Genomic DNA, 15,046 nt, shown 5'->3' with positions numbered 1-15,046 from the left:
CGTGTTCGTGTTCGTGTTGGTGTTGGTACCATCCAAGAAGACGGAGCGACCCACCTTTTCTTTCCAGATCTATACTGAAGTCCGCCGCAGTAAATGATCAGTCCTTCGTCCATTAGTATATAAAAAATACGAGTTATTTTTACACGACGACCAATGTAAGTCCGTTTAAATAAAAAATACAAGTTATTTTTACATAATGATGAATGTAAATCTATTTAAATGAGTTTGGTCAATTTTTACTAGCGTTAACTTCTTAAACAAAAATCAGGAAACCTCTTTTAATTCAAACTAGGGCAGACGTTAGGTTGCCTTGACATGGGTACGAGAGACAACCTAAGAACATCTCCAACAGTTTATTTAAATTTGGTCATCCATATTTTCATTTGGATGATCATCTAAAACACTTTCATCTTTTATATCCTTTTGTACTCCAGCAGATCATCTATATATGGCACCCTCCCTATCTATTTAGAGGATTGGAGAGAACATCTAAATACAGAGTTTCTCTCTCCTAATATGGATGACATCTAAGGGCCCCTTTGAATCACATGAATGAAACAACAGAGAAATAGGAAAAACATAGGATTTTGACAGGAATGTAGGTTTAAAACAGATGATTGCAAAAAAAAGTAGGAATGACTGTTTGATTAGACCACAGGATAAAAACGCAGGAATTTGAGAATAGATATAGACTCAAAGGATTTTTTTTTCCATGAGGTCGAACCTTTTGCTAAATTTCCTCCAAAACTTACATAGAAAGATGCATTCCATAGGAATTTCATATGATTTCATAGGATTCATTCATTTGATTCAAAGGCTTTATAGGAAAATTTCCTATAGGAGTGAAATCCTCTAAAATTCCTATGAAAATCCTTTGAATCAAAGGGGGCCTAAAAATAGATGATGGGATAGATGTTCTGCTGGAGCTCAATTTTTATTCTTCATCCTCTATTTATAGGATGGAGGATAGAATGGATGAGCTGTTGGGGATGCTCTAACCCCCTCCTAAAGGGAACGTACTCGCGAGCCACTGGTGAAGGAGTCCCATATCACCAACACACCTTCTCACTCTGGTACACAACGTAATTGTCTGGTATGTATTTATCTATATATGTCTATTTTTTTAATATTAAACTTAACATGGAATAGATAGAAAGGAGGAATCATATGTTTGCATTCAGTCGTTGTTAGGTTTGCTAGCGTAGAGTGTAGACTTTATAATAAGAAGATAAATCGGCTACCAATTTATATCTTATCAACAACTCTGCTAAACACATATGTTTACACACCTTGTCGAGTTTTAAGATCCCGGCTATATTATTTGGGAATGTAAGGTCATCTGGTATCAAGGTATTCGTGATGATGGAAAGAGAGGAAAGGTGGGACACAAAGTATAATGTTTACAGAAGTGCCTACCTATCAACCAACTAATCTTATCGAGAAGGTCAAAGTGATAGTCAGTATTGGATTGTCTAGGTCTTAATCAATGCCCTCCCCTCCTAATAGTATTGGTTTTTATACCATGGGCAATACCCCTCTCCAGTTGAACTCAGGACACCCTTACAATATACAGGCAAGATTGTTCTATTCATACCTAGATTGGACTATGGAGAATCTTCCTTGCCTAGGATACCTTTTATCGTCACCTATATCTATATCCATATCCGATAGTCATTTTCGGTACGATCTTAACCATGTAATATTATCGATATATATTTTTGTGGTAGGAGGATATGACATATCTAATACTTTAACATGCTCATCCACCCTATGACATCTATGGTTGTCACTAGTTCTTATGCACAATCATTGGTTATCTCGAAACATAATTGCGTATACCATTTTTTTCTGAAATGATTAAGGTAAAGATGAGAAATAGTCATAATTAAATAAGACATGGTTATGAATTGGTTAGGATGAGAAGGTAGGTAGAGAAGTAATTGTATTTTTAGATAAATTTAAATACTAGAAGTAATATGTTGAGATGGATGGAGCATAACAGTGTTACACAATATTATCCTGAAGATTTCATAATATTTTTCATCTCAATCAATTATTTACCTAGCATTCAATAAATTGATACTTTTGTTGGATCGAGTCTTTTCAACAAGTGAGGGTCTTACGAAGTTTTTTCCCATAGCTTCTTTGCATACTCTCATTTCTCTCGACCAGTAGTATCATTGTTATGGTGGATGAAACAAACATGACTATCGTGGTAACCGTGCTACTGGTGAGGGACGGTAAACGTAATCACATGGTTTGATTTTATCAAAAAGCTATAAACGACGTGGTCTTGATGTTAAGGACATGTGATGTTTATTTTTATTTAGGAAGGGACCCGCGGATGCAAATTAATTAAAATGATTATTTCTCATCTGAGAGTGCGTGACGCTGTGTGTTTTGCAACCACCTGCCTGAATTTCACTTCTTCCTTTCCTACCAGCCAATGGCAATTAATTAATAATAATATTCTTTCTTCACTACGATAGTACTACTACATGCATCATGATTCATGATTCATGCATGATGGATTTTTATTATACTACACTTGCTTGCATGTCTGGTAATCAACTACCGTTTCTGGCTACCTATAAACATGGGATTAGGAATGCGATGGGATCACGGGATAACCCTGGCTACTTAGAGGTTTATTAGATAATTAATTAATGCGTGTATGGTTTAATTTTGCTATAGTATGTAGCAACACTTGACCATAACAGAGCTAGCTCGATCAGTCAAGAGAGTCAAGCACAAAATACACACAAAAAAAAACTCATAGAATTCGGTTATCTATCTATCTATTAAATTTATGGGTAGCCAGATCAATCTCATCATACTCCTTTTCACTTCTCGTACGCCAGAGCAGTCACGTTTCTATTGATTACTATTTTAATCACATATAAGAGTATATCATTTTTCATGACTAACAATATATGCCATTTTCACATATTAAAGGGCAAGTTAAAGGCATGAGAATATGAGATGCCATTGTCACAGTAGGTAGGTAATGTGAAAGAGATGTTCCATCTGAGGGTTTAGCTTTAATAACTAATCAACATCCCAATCTGCTAATAGTAAGAGATCAAAAGGGCAGCTAGCAATGCTTTTTTGCGGATGACATCTCGCTGACCCTTTTATTTTTCTCTCAGAATGCAGGGCAGCAGCTGCTTTATTAGTTCTTGCGTCGTTCGTCCTCGACTACTAGCTGCCGGTTGGATTGGACAACTAATTAACCATCCACTCTTTTAGCTGATCGATTAAGGGAGTATCTGGATACTTTTTTTTAAGTCTCTGTCCTATCAAATGTTTAGATACTAATTAGAAATATTAAATATAAACCATTAATAAAACTCATCTCATATTCTGGACTATTTTATGAGACGAATCTATTGAGTCTAATTAGTCCATGATTAGCGAATGTGATGCTACAGTAAACATTTGCTAATCGTGAATTAATTAGGCTTAAAAAATTTATCTAATGAAATAGCATTTATTTATGCAATTAGTTTTGTTATCAGTCTAAATTTAATAATGACGTCCAAACATCTGATGTGACAAGGGACTTAAAAAAAATCCCTAGATCCAAATAACCCCTAACATTAAACATGCGCGTAAAAAACGCTATGTTCGCATTTGTTCACATGCAACACACAAGTTCACGTGCCAAATGAATGTGCATGTTTATGGCTGTGTTCATTTCAACTGAAATATACAAAATTATCTAATTTTTATAGTATTTATTCAATGCTATAAATAATGAAATTAACTACTATAAAGTTAAAAATCTACTTTAAAAATGTGGGTTGATAAACTTTTATATCAAAATTTTTTGCTAACCATTTAGTAGTTCAGGAAACGTACGTGCAGAAGCCGAGAAAAATTCTGCACTATTCCCAGACAAACTAACACATCTGATATGTATGCGTGAGCCTAATACAATTTACTCCCTCTATTTTTTTTATACCGTTGACTTTTGTATCTACATTTGATACTAGCCTTATTCAAGATTTGTGTAAATATGTAAAAAAAATAAGGCATGCTTAGTAATAAATCAAATCATTATAAATAATAAATAATTATATATATATTTAAATAAAACGAATGGTCAAACATAGACTCAAAAGTCAACGCTATTAAATAAAAGAAATAGAGGAAGTCTATCCGAACAAACCACTTTACGCACCCCTAAAAAATAAAAAATAAAACTGCATATCAAATTTCATATGTCTCTCGACCATAGAACTGAGTATATAATATCCCATAGCTTCTAAACCAAAGTAAACCAAGTACCTCATTGGTTTAGACAACTGATTCATTCTATATGGTGCCTATATGTTACCGCAGTTAGCAAATAGCGATGGTTTTATCCTAGGTGGTAACACTGTGATTGCTCGGTCAGTAAAAATATTTAAAAAAAACTAGTGAGATCTACTTGTCGATCAAAATAAATAAAAAGTAGGACTCGTATGTCAACACCCTCCTCTCCCCCTCTCCCTCCCTTATCTCCTTCCCTCATCTCTTCCCCTCTCCTCTTGCCAGATCGACGATGGTCGATGGGAAGCATATCCTCTTATGTAAAGTTAGAGGAGCGTGTTCACTGACATGTGGGCCTCACCATCCTTATACCCATATGTCAGTCTCTCTAAGTCCCTTTGATTGTACATCAAAAGATATTGTTTTGGTCGATTGGCCTCATGGCCGTTGGGTGTTTCCATCTCCTCACACGTTGCTCACACGTTGCTTGATGAGGCGGCGGCGAGCCAGCAAAGGTTGTTATCGGTGGGCGGCACACTGACTGTATTGGAAGGGTGGCATCACGAAAGATGACGAGAAGGATGTGGTGGCAATCATGTGGCTGGAAGAGCACGAGAGATTAGAGAAGCTAGATCCATGTCGGCTAGGCTCGACTGTCTCCGGCCCCTCCCCTCACCATCTCTCCCTTTGCCACCGCTTGAGTATGGTATGCTAGAGTGGCTAGATTGGGCGTGGCAACAAAGGAGCGGTTGATGGAATCAGTCCACTAAGTGAGCCTGTTATTGTTAAACTTCCACCTCCTCTATCGAGCCCCATCCATATTGATTTGCAAGCATGAGCTCCACCACTATCACCGTCACATCAATTTGCAAGCATGAGCAAGCGGAATAACGGGGCACACCTCGTGGATGGATGGACTGGGTTGGAAGAGGCGACGGTTGGTAAGGTCCTCGAGGCGTGGTTCCACCAAATGCTCTATGAGTGGCGTGCCAAGCTCACATCCCCTTTCCAGCTGATCTAACGAGAGTAAGAAGAGGGATTAGGGCCAACGAGGTCAATTCTCATTTAGTTATTGAGTTGGTAGGCTCACCCACCTATATTGCCACATAAGCACTATATAGCCTCCATGTCAGATTAAGCCTAGATCAACAAGCCACATATGCATCATAGGGTAAAACCACGTTCTAAACTACCGAGAGACTAGATTTGTTCTGGTTTTGATAATTTAAGGGCGTCCTTTGTGGTTAAGCGACGCGAAGGAAACTCATCCCATAGTTAAGGGACCCCAAGTAGACTGTTTGGTTATATTCCGTGGGCCTTTGCTAGTTGAGAATAACATGGTGGTCCATTCATGCGTGACTTTTGTCATGCCTCAAACCTCGATTCCAACTTCTGATCAGCTAGAGGGAAAGCATTAAGCCATTCCCAACCCGTAACACTAGATATAGTTTTCATAAACTCCCCATCATCAAGAAACAACCCATAACACTAGATATAGTTTCTATAAACTCTACATCATCAAGAAACTAATACTAGACACTACTCTTCCAATACAAACACCACTATTCCATACTTTAATTTAATACTACTTATCTCACATGATATCTTGGATGTTGTGTAAAAACCATGTCTTATGCAAGACATAGTTTCATTCTATTTTCTCATTTATTCACTTACCACATTATTTTTCATTCTAGGTGACAACTTATTTAATGTTATGAACACCATCTTAGTCATTGGATTAGAAATAGCCAAATCTAGCAAGTCCCCACCTTTGACTTAGTCATTGGATTGAAAATAGCCAAATCTAGCAAGTACCCACCTTTGACTTTGTTGTGTGGAACGTGATTTTTTTTTCACTGCTTCTGCAATACCATGAAGCGAAATTCCCAAAGGCAATTTATGGGTCATTGCCAGAGAAGTATCTATGGGTTTGATCAAAACCCAATTTTATTACGAAGCAGGCAAGATCCATCCATCCCAACCTGCCTGACGGCGGGCGGCAAATAAAGACATGCCCTAGCAGAGTAGCAGTAGCAAACTAGAATGACAGTAGCAACTTCATTGTAAAATCTGCAAAGTAGCAGATTGCAGCTACACCAACCATATAGTTATTATGACTTCATATGAGCGCGTCAAACGTGCTCAACCAAGCAGACTCGATTTCAGAACTTGGGAACTCACATAGTTGCAGAAAACTGACAATAGACAACAGCCAGTATACGACCACAAGGCATCATGCATGCCTTCTTAAGTTCGACAACTTCTTGACACATTACTATCATCATGATGTGACTCAAAATAATCTCTTCGTCTTAAACCCTTCCACCATAGGATGAGGCTGGCCCACGCCCATCAATTTCTTCTCGGTCTGGAACAAGAGAGGAATAGTCAAATAATAACATTAGTACGAGAAGTTAACAAAAATGGGGGTAATCGTTTGGTGATAGAGTCAAATGATATATTTATAAATAAAAAATAATTTATAAATAAATTTTTTATATACATGTTCTTTGGCTGTCTAAAAGATAAGGCTAAAAAAATAAACTATGATGAAAAAACCCTAAAATCTATTCCAAATTTAAGGTTGAAAATTCAAATTTTAGCTTATAAGTATAAACAAAAGCGAAAATAGGGGCCCGAATAAGCAATGACCAAATAAATAATCTGCATACATACAGCTGCTTTTCAAGTGATCCTGCGTAGGTAGAGCAAATCAGACTTGTTGCAGCTGCGGCGTCCTTCCCTCGGCCAGCACAGTCATGTCATTGGCTGATTGCTAATCAGAGTCTTCATACAATCCCTCATCGTCAGAAAGCTCATCAAAGGACCGGATATCTAGCTGGTAACGCAAGATACCACCAATGCCACCAAATCCTCTACAAAACTGTGACCCCTCTTGAGATTTATTAGTAACAAACTCAAGCGAGCAACCAAACTTCTTGTACTCATTAGCAAACCATTCCAGGAGAGACATTTTTTCCTGAACTTCCAACTCTGCATTAGTAGCTGGGTCACGGAAATTGCTCTGGTCAGCTTCCTGCTCTTTGTTCAAATGCTTGATCACAGTTTCACCAGATACACTGTTCTTAAGCACATATCTGTTAGTTTCCAGATTCTCCCACACTATCAAGGTCTCAACAGCACCCATTTCAAGAGCTTTAAGAGTGTCGTCAACGCCAAAGACATATTTCCCAGTGTCTTGACTGATCTCTTCAAAATATTTGCCAATCAACTTCTTCTCCTGTATGAACTTGACATTTGCTAGAATCTCAGCTGACAATTCAATAGCTTGGTTGAAACCATTCTCGCCACCATAAGAAACATCGACCACATTAAGTATCTTGGCTTGCAGTCGCTGATCGAACATGTCTGACTGACTCAGCTCTGTCTTAAAATCAGCAGAACCAGCAAGAATTAGACCAGAAACGTTAGGCTGACTTGTAGCAGGATTAATGAAGAACTGGGTAGCAAGCTCAGCTGTTTTCCGGACATAATTATGGCGTTTCTCCATCCGAAGACGAGCAAAACGCAAAGCAGATTGTCCTCCTCTACCATGCTTCTTTGGGAGATCAACAGTGAATTTGTGAAGCACCTCACGTGTATTGCCACTTAGTGTGCCAAAAAGAGTACCATTACCATCCATAACAATGAAACCAAACTTGTCATCAGATTCCAAGAGCTCATTCAAAGCCTCAGTGTGGAACTTGTTATCACAAAGATACAGTGATACATTGATAGGCTTGAATGGTTCAAAATCAATAGTAACTTTCTTCTCCTTCCCATCTTCAGTAACAATGGTTCCAGTGTAGAGAACTAATCCATTTGGAGGAACTTTGTTATAGAGCTTCAGCCTCTGCTGAGCTGAGGTAATGGCAGCCAAAACAGACTGACGATTAACTCTACTCTTGATGTTCGAGGCTGTACCATATTCATCACCCAACATCTTGGCCACTCGCGCGACCTGGTCACGTGGAGGCATAATGAGAGAGATCATGCTTGTGCCATTTCCTCTAGCGGACTCAAGAGCCTTGATTAGCTTCTTAATCTTCCAGATCTCAATGTTCCTATCAGTTTCATGGCTGTCAGACATCTTGGCAGAGCTTGGGTGACTGGTTCACCTGTACGGTGCCAAAACATAAAGATATAAGAGATTTGAAGGGGACATTAGACACACTGTTCCCTTAAAGAAAAACTTGTAACAGAATAGGTAGCACAACAGAACCAAAACAAGTCATATTATTAGAAGTTGACTAGAGGTGTGATGTATACTCAACTTTCTTGTTAGCACAAGGTCAATTCATGACAACCAATTGGAAACGCTACCTGCTGTTTGTACTAAATTAAGAAATATGAAACTAATTTCTTCGACAAAAACAACCACCTTTTACACACCGAATACCCTCCACCACAAGCTTTCAGCATCAAACAACTACTGAACAACCACAACACTCAGTACACAAGGTTTAATGTTGCTCAAAGGGTGGAAAAATTTGGTTCGGATTAGGAAAAGGTAGGCTATGAAATGTGAAAATAGTTTTCATTTGCATATAGTCGAATGATTTTTGCAGCCAACGTGAAACAGTCATAAATACATAAGATGTCATCACTAGGCTAAAGGTACTTGATAAAAGACATTTTATTTGGGGAAAAAGGTGAAATAAAATGAAGCATCCAGTTAACGGCACAATAAATGAAGGACCTGCATAACCATCATAACCATGTAAAATTTTAAAATTGGAATGTCCAGCAGATAAAAATAATACATCCAGGATAGAATGTAAACCATATTCCAGAAACAGAATTTAGCTTAAAAAATCAACAAACCAAAATAGAGAGTACATTCATGAAACAAATAAGAGAAAATCTAAAAAATACCATTGACAAACGTCCAAGTCTAAAAAATGTCATTGACGAACGCGAGTTCTAAGAAATGCCATCGTACAAACGAATTTGTCTAAGAAATACCATCGCCGTTAGGGTTCCGTCCATTTCCGCCGTTAAAAACACTGTTCATACTATAGCACTTAACGGAAAAAAGTTAACAGAACCCTAACGGCGATGGCATTTCTTAGACAAATTCGTTTGTACGATGACATTTCTTAGAACTCACACTCGTCGATGGCATTTCTTAGAATTAAGTGTTTGTCAATGACATTTGTTAGATTTTCTCAACAAACAAAGGGTGCAATTAGTACTGGTCAACTAGATATCAACTTGGAAAATCACACAACAATGAAATATGGAATATAATCAGTCAACAAAGTTAAAACAACTCATCATACATGTATCTATCTTGTATGAACAATGTAATCAAAAGTTAGCTAGAAGGATTCTCTTGTAGTTAAAGCAAAGATCATAAGACCAAACATGTATCTGACTACCGAAACTAAATTAGCATACGAAGTGCACTTGAGGCTAACATTTTAGGATCAAATGGCATAAGATTATAGAGGTTGCAGTGCCATTGGCCTGGTAACTGGTCTGTCTTTATAAACTAAAAAAAAAGGACATCCATGCTTAGGCGGCTAGCTCATTGCAAAAGAAATCTTCTTAGCTGGTCAGAAAGTTGCCATGTTCATCGAGTAGGACTCCAGTTGTGGGAATCTTTCTTGTTCATTTTTTACTAGCAGCCTAGCACATACAATTTCAGTTACCAACTTAGTTCCCAGCGTATTAATGTAGCAATCTACAGAGTTGAGAATGTAAAAATCTTTTAAAATCAAGTAAGTTGAGAAATAATTAGGAGGGAAATCTCAAGTATAGGCCGCTGCACAGAGTTTGGTCAGTAGAATTACCAGTTGAACTAAAACGATACATCAGCAGGGAAAAGGAAACTATTATAGGTCAATGAAACATATAGGAGCAGAATGCAACAAAGAAGAGAGCACATACATAATATGTAAGTTCCAAAGCAATAGTTATACTCGTTTAGAACTCGTATGACAGCACAGCAGAAGCAGGAAAGCTCATGTAATATGATGATAATAATTCCAATTCCTCTCTAAACAGCAAGTAATCAGAAGAAGCCCAATAATTAAAGTGAAAAAATTGAAAATGAGATAACATCCGAGGGGCGGATCTAATATAACGTAGGACATAGGGCGGAGTTGAGTTACTTTGTGGGGGAGCAAACAGACTATCCCAGCTGTTATTAGTATTGAGGGCAAATTCCTTCCAGATCTCATCTACCAGAGAAGCTAGCTAGGGTTAAACGCGAATTGGAGCAAGAAGAGCGTGGGTAGAGAGAGAGAGAGAGAGAGAGAAGGATGGGGTGAATGCTCACCAGACAGACAGGATGCGGCGGCTCAAGCAGCTGCTTGTGGTCGGTGGAGATCGGCGGAGCGCAGGCGGCGGCGGCGGCGGCGGGCGGGCGGGCGGGGAAGAGGGACGAGATCGACGGCGCACCACCACACGCAATCCCTATTCCCTTTCTTGGGCACAATTACGCTGGGATACCTGGGAATTTTGCTATTTCTCCCCTTTCTTTCCTATGGTGTATTTTCTTTTGTCTTTTTCTAAATGATCTAGGGTGTGTTTGGTTTAAGGATGGGTTAGAATGGGTTGGAGCCATCCCTGTTTTTTGGGTTGGAGTGATTCTATTTTTCTGTTTGGTTGAAGGGTTGGAGCCAGTCTGTTTTCTGTTTGGTTAGAGAGATGGAAAGAGATGGAATGAACCTATCATGTGTTTGGATGGGGGATAAGTAGGTAGAGTAACCTCCTCATATGCAAAGGTGAGATTACCTCTTCACATCAAATATATGAAGTTACAAATTCAGTTTAGAAACTGAGAACAATTATACACATGCATTAATCATAACATTACAAGATGATGAAAATTGCAAATAGATAATACATCAATACTTCACACATAAATAGCATTTTTAAACATTGACAAGCCAATCAATCCACATTCTAAATAATATAAGGATAATAAGTTTAAGCCTTAAGGATAACAAGTCTTACCTATGAGGATAATAAATTCATGTTCTACATATAGGTATTAATCCATGGGTTACACGTAATTGTCAATTTATGCCTTACACATAATCGCACCTTAGTTCATAGCAAAATAATTCTTAACCCATACACAACCTTACATGGAGCTAGGAAACTTCTCGGTAACATACATAGCAACCATGTCCAACTTGTTCTCGAACAGAAGATTGTTGAAAGCTCTAGCAATGTGAGGGTTAGCCACCAAGTAAGCATAGTAGTGAGAGATGTGGATTCGCTCAAAACCTGGAATACTATTCAAGTTTTGAAACAAATCAGCAGGAATGTCATTGTCAGGGGTACCGGCCTTAGCTATAGCGGCGGCAAGCTTGTCACCAACTCTTTCAAATGCTCCAATCAGCCCCTCGTCATCATGGACACATGTCTTGGCTTTCTTTGGCTTACTTGCAGAAGATCTCTCATCATGATTCATTGTTCCAATACCATCATTCACATCATGAATTTCAGTAGCAACATCATCTGTACCTAGAACTGAGCTAGAGTCCCTTGTATATTTTCCAGTAGCTATGGTGCTCCCAAAGATGGTAAGCATCTCACCATAGTTGACAAGAGGTTTGTTAAAAAATTCTGCGTCACCTTTGTGAACCTACCGTGACATATAAGAACTACATTATGAATGGATGGAATACAAATTGGTGCAAATAATTTCAGCAAGTTGGCAAAGCATACCTGCATATGATCATTGTAGTGGTTGTCATCTAGGGATATGATGAAATTATCTTCATCCCAAATGGCACCACTTACTTCCCTAAGTTTATTTATTTTTTGGAACTTTTTTCTCCATGTCTTCAAATGATTTGAAATCTGATCACTCGTTAGATCAGTCATAAACTTCTTATTGAGAGCTCTAGCACATCCTTTGAGATGAACTTGTTTAAAACCAGATGAGGTCCTTGTGCCACTAGCCACTATGTTGGCTAAATGAGATAGCATGAAACTGGACATAGCTGATGTCCATGACACATGATTGGTCCCTACCTTTCCCTTGTTTGGTTCCATGTCCTACCTGCATAGCAAAATAAAAAAGTCAGCACACCATGTCCATACAAATCAATTGCAGCACACCATGTGTACATTAAAAATTAAAATCAGCACACCTCCAACATAATGAAATCAGCACACCATATCTCCTTATAATGAAATCAACACACCATGTCCATACAAATCAATTTCAGCACACCATATGTATATTAAAAATTAAAATCAGCACAAATATGAGTTCACAACACCATATGTCCACAAATATGAGTTCACCACACCATATGTCCACCATACAAATGAAATACAACTTTTGTCCATACAATGAGATACAAATACTAATGCTACAATGTCTTACAGATGAGATACAAATATTAAAGATACAGGTGGTCCATAGAAGTAAAATTGAACACATACTAAAGTTGTTTTATTAATGTGCAACATGGTTTTGACGGTCCGCCCACATCTGATCAGCAAGCCCCTGCCTGAAGTGAACCATCTCTGCATGATCCCTTGGCACACCACTTGATGTGTCGTCATTTTCATTTATCACTTCATTTGGACCGAGTACAAACTCATCTATTCCATCATTTATGACCTAATTATGAATAATGCAGCAAGCTACAACAATATCTACTTAACTTTGGTAAGGGAAAAATGGAGTGGCATCATCAAGAATTTTGAATCTTCTCTTCAATGACCCAAATGCACGCTCAATTGTAACACGGAGGGAAGAATGCCTAAGGTTAAACAACTCCTTCTCATTTTGTACTGGATTATTGCCCCACTCATTTAAATGGTACCGGACACCACGAAAAGGCGGCAAAAATCCTGGTTTAGCTCCATATCCAGCATCAACTAGGTAGAATTTTCCTATCATATGATGTAGAGTTTGTCATATTTCTAAATATCAATAGTTGACTAATAGAAAATTGATGCACTAAATCAATCTATTACCTTGTGGAACACGAAGGCCATTTTCTCGTTCCAATGCATCATTTAAAACTACAGCATCGTGTGCTGTCCCCTCCCAACCAGCCAAGACATATGTGAACCGAAGATCAAAATCTACGGATGCCATTACATTTTGTGTTGCATCTTTTTTTCTAAAAGACAACTCCATATTCTTCAATACAGATGCTCTAACATGTGTGCCATCAATAGCTCCAATACAATCCTATTTTATGTTCAATATCGCATAAGAGTAGGAATCATATAGGCTTAAACAAATAACAAATTAAACATAGACATAGGATAAATCTCACACCTTAAAATAAGGATCCCATCTGTGGTTGCCTGCTATTTTAGGTGGGGTGTCCAATGATGGGGCCTTGATTAATTCACCTCGTAGCTCACCAACAGCATGAAGTACTTTATTGAAATACCGACTAACTGTTTCTCTAGATCTTGCAAAATTAGCACCAACTACCCTATTTCTAACGTTGTGTCCTACTCTATGTAGAAACATAGCTACTTGTTCCTCAATAGACATGTGGATGGTATCTTCAAGCAAGGCACGATCTCTAAAAAGCTTACAAAACCTAAAGAAAGAATCTCTTCTAAGTCTCAGCATGTCAACACATAATATATTATTTCCCCAAATTCTTGTGTCTAGGTACTCAATTCTTATCCTATCCCTTTCATCCATCGGGCCATATTTAATACCTTCTCTCCGTACCACCCTCTTTCTTTTTCTAGACTCAATTATTATGGCCATCATAGACAACAACATATTTGCAGCTGCTGTATAAATTAAAAGCTTCATCCTCTTATCCATCTACAATACAACAACAAAATAAAATAAACAATTGCTACCATCATCTCAAGCACAAACATCTCATCTAAAATTAGTTGGCATCATCACAAATTAATTTGCTAGATATGTGAACACATTGCCTAATAAATAAAGAACAAATAGATTCTCAACTAGTTTTCATGTCATCTAGGTCCATTCACCTCATGAGAAATTAAAAACAGCATAGATCTGAAATATTCATGGCTAGGGTTTACCTTGACAATGCAGGAATCAGGAATAAAAGTTACAGTCGCTGACCTTCTTCCCTTCCTTCCTCACCTGCATCATTAGGAGCAAGATTAAGGAAGAGAGACAGAGAAGAGATGGAGGCATGGGAGGAGACAGAGAGGGAGGCAAAGAGGGGAGGAGACAGTGAGATGGTGGCAGGAGGAGACATAGAGGGAGGCAACGAGGGGAGGGGAGAACCTGGCAGCGGAGGGGAGGTGCAGCTCACACCGGCGTCGGATTTCCTGTCGCCGTCGGAGCCTCTCTCCCTGTTCTGTGCGACAAGGCAGAAGAGGTGAGGGGCGATGTGCACACCGAACAGAAGAGGTGCAACGTTGATTTTTCCTGGCCAGTGATTTTTCCTCGACTCCCTTCACGTGCGCGCGCCCGTGGCTGCAGATGGGTTGGCGCGGTCCGACAGATTTTCACGGATCATCTCGCCCCGAATTTTTGTGGTATATTTCCTTCTAGGTCCAACCCACTCCATCAGGCTCCCAAACCAAACAAGGATAAAACTGGGTTGGCTCCATCCCAACCCTTGAAATCCCCCCAACCAAACACACCCCTAATCAATCCAGCGGTCAATATTTTATATACGAGTATACTACGAGGGAAGGAAATAGTATTGAATCCAGACTTAGACAATATAAAGCTGCATTAACTGAAGCCACTCGAAGATACAACCACCGAGTACCACATATATTTTGATGTGATTAGTTGGTATGACGAGTATACACTATGGCTGGGCTTTTGATTTATTTACTTTCTTCGGTTCGC

The 15,046-nt window shown here is 38.6% G+C and overlaps 2 protein-coding genes across 3 annotated transcripts; both read right to left on the bottom strand.

Moving 5' to 3' along the window:
- Positions 1–6,293: 6,293 nt before the first annotated feature.
- LOC121055722 (eukaryotic peptide chain release factor subunit 1-3-like) lies at positions 6,294–10,618 on the bottom strand. The gene is made up of 3 exons (XM_040528706.1): positions 10,541–10,618; positions 6,934–8,375; positions 6,294–6,625 (listed from the first exon to the last, which is right to left on the bottom strand). Exon 2 carries the CDS (start codon positions 8,345–8,347, stop codon positions 7,034–7,036), a length of 1,314 nt encoding a protein of 437 aa, XP_040384640.1. The 5' UTR covers positions 8,348–8,375; positions 10,541–10,618; the 3' UTR covers positions 6,294–6,625; positions 6,934–7,033.
- Positions 10,619–11,126: 508 nt separating this feature from the next.
- LOC102720662 (protein ALP1-like) lies at positions 11,127–14,601 on the bottom strand. Of its 2 annotated transcripts, XM_040528705.1 has the most exons (5): positions 14,471–14,601; positions 14,260–14,323; positions 13,517–14,026; positions 13,207–13,426; positions 12,442–13,122 (listed from the first exon to the last, which is right to left on the bottom strand). In XM_040528705.1, the coding sequence occupies exons 3-5, from the start codon at positions 14,024–14,026 to the stop codon at positions 12,887–12,889; spliced, it is 966 nt and encodes a 321-aa protein (XP_040384639.1). In that variant the 5' UTR covers positions 14,260–14,323; positions 14,471–14,601; the 3' UTR covers positions 12,442–12,886. The 2 variants fall into 2 exon arrangements, with proteins under 2 accessions (XP_015698529.2, XP_040384639.1); XM_015843043.2 differs by lacking the exons at positions 12,442–13,122; positions 13,207–13,426; positions 13,517–14,026 and adding exons at positions 11,127–11,857; positions 11,941–12,277 and having other exon boundaries at positions 14,471–14,593.
- Between the last annotated feature and the right edge of the window lie 445 nt (positions 14,602–15,046).

This window comes from Oryza brachyantha, chromosome 11 (genome assembly GCF_000231095.2).
Source record: "Oryza brachyantha chromosome 11, ObraRS2, whole genome shotgun sequence".
NCBI lineage: Eukaryota > Viridiplantae > Streptophyta > Magnoliopsida > Poales > Poaceae > Oryza > Oryza brachyantha.
Note: the sequence above shows the minus strand (reverse complement) of the source record. Positions and strands in the feature narration are given on the sequence as shown.

Coding starts and splice junctions, on each gene's coding strand:
- LOC102720662 (XM_040528705.1), bottom strand. CDS start 14,026: ATGGATAAGAGGATGAAGCTTTTAATTTATACAGCAGCTGCAAATATG. Junction 13,427..13,516: donor GATGGGATCCTTATTTTAAG/GTGTGAGATTTA, acceptor AACATAAAATAG/GATTGTATTGGAGCTATTGA. Junction 13,123..13,206: donor TGGCCTTCGTGTTCCACAAG/GTAATAGATTGA, acceptor ATCATATGATAG/GAAAATTCTACCTAGTTGAT.
- LOC121055722 (XM_040528706.1), bottom strand. CDS start 8,347: ATGTCTGACAGCCATGAAACTGATAGGAACATTGAGATCTGGAAGATT.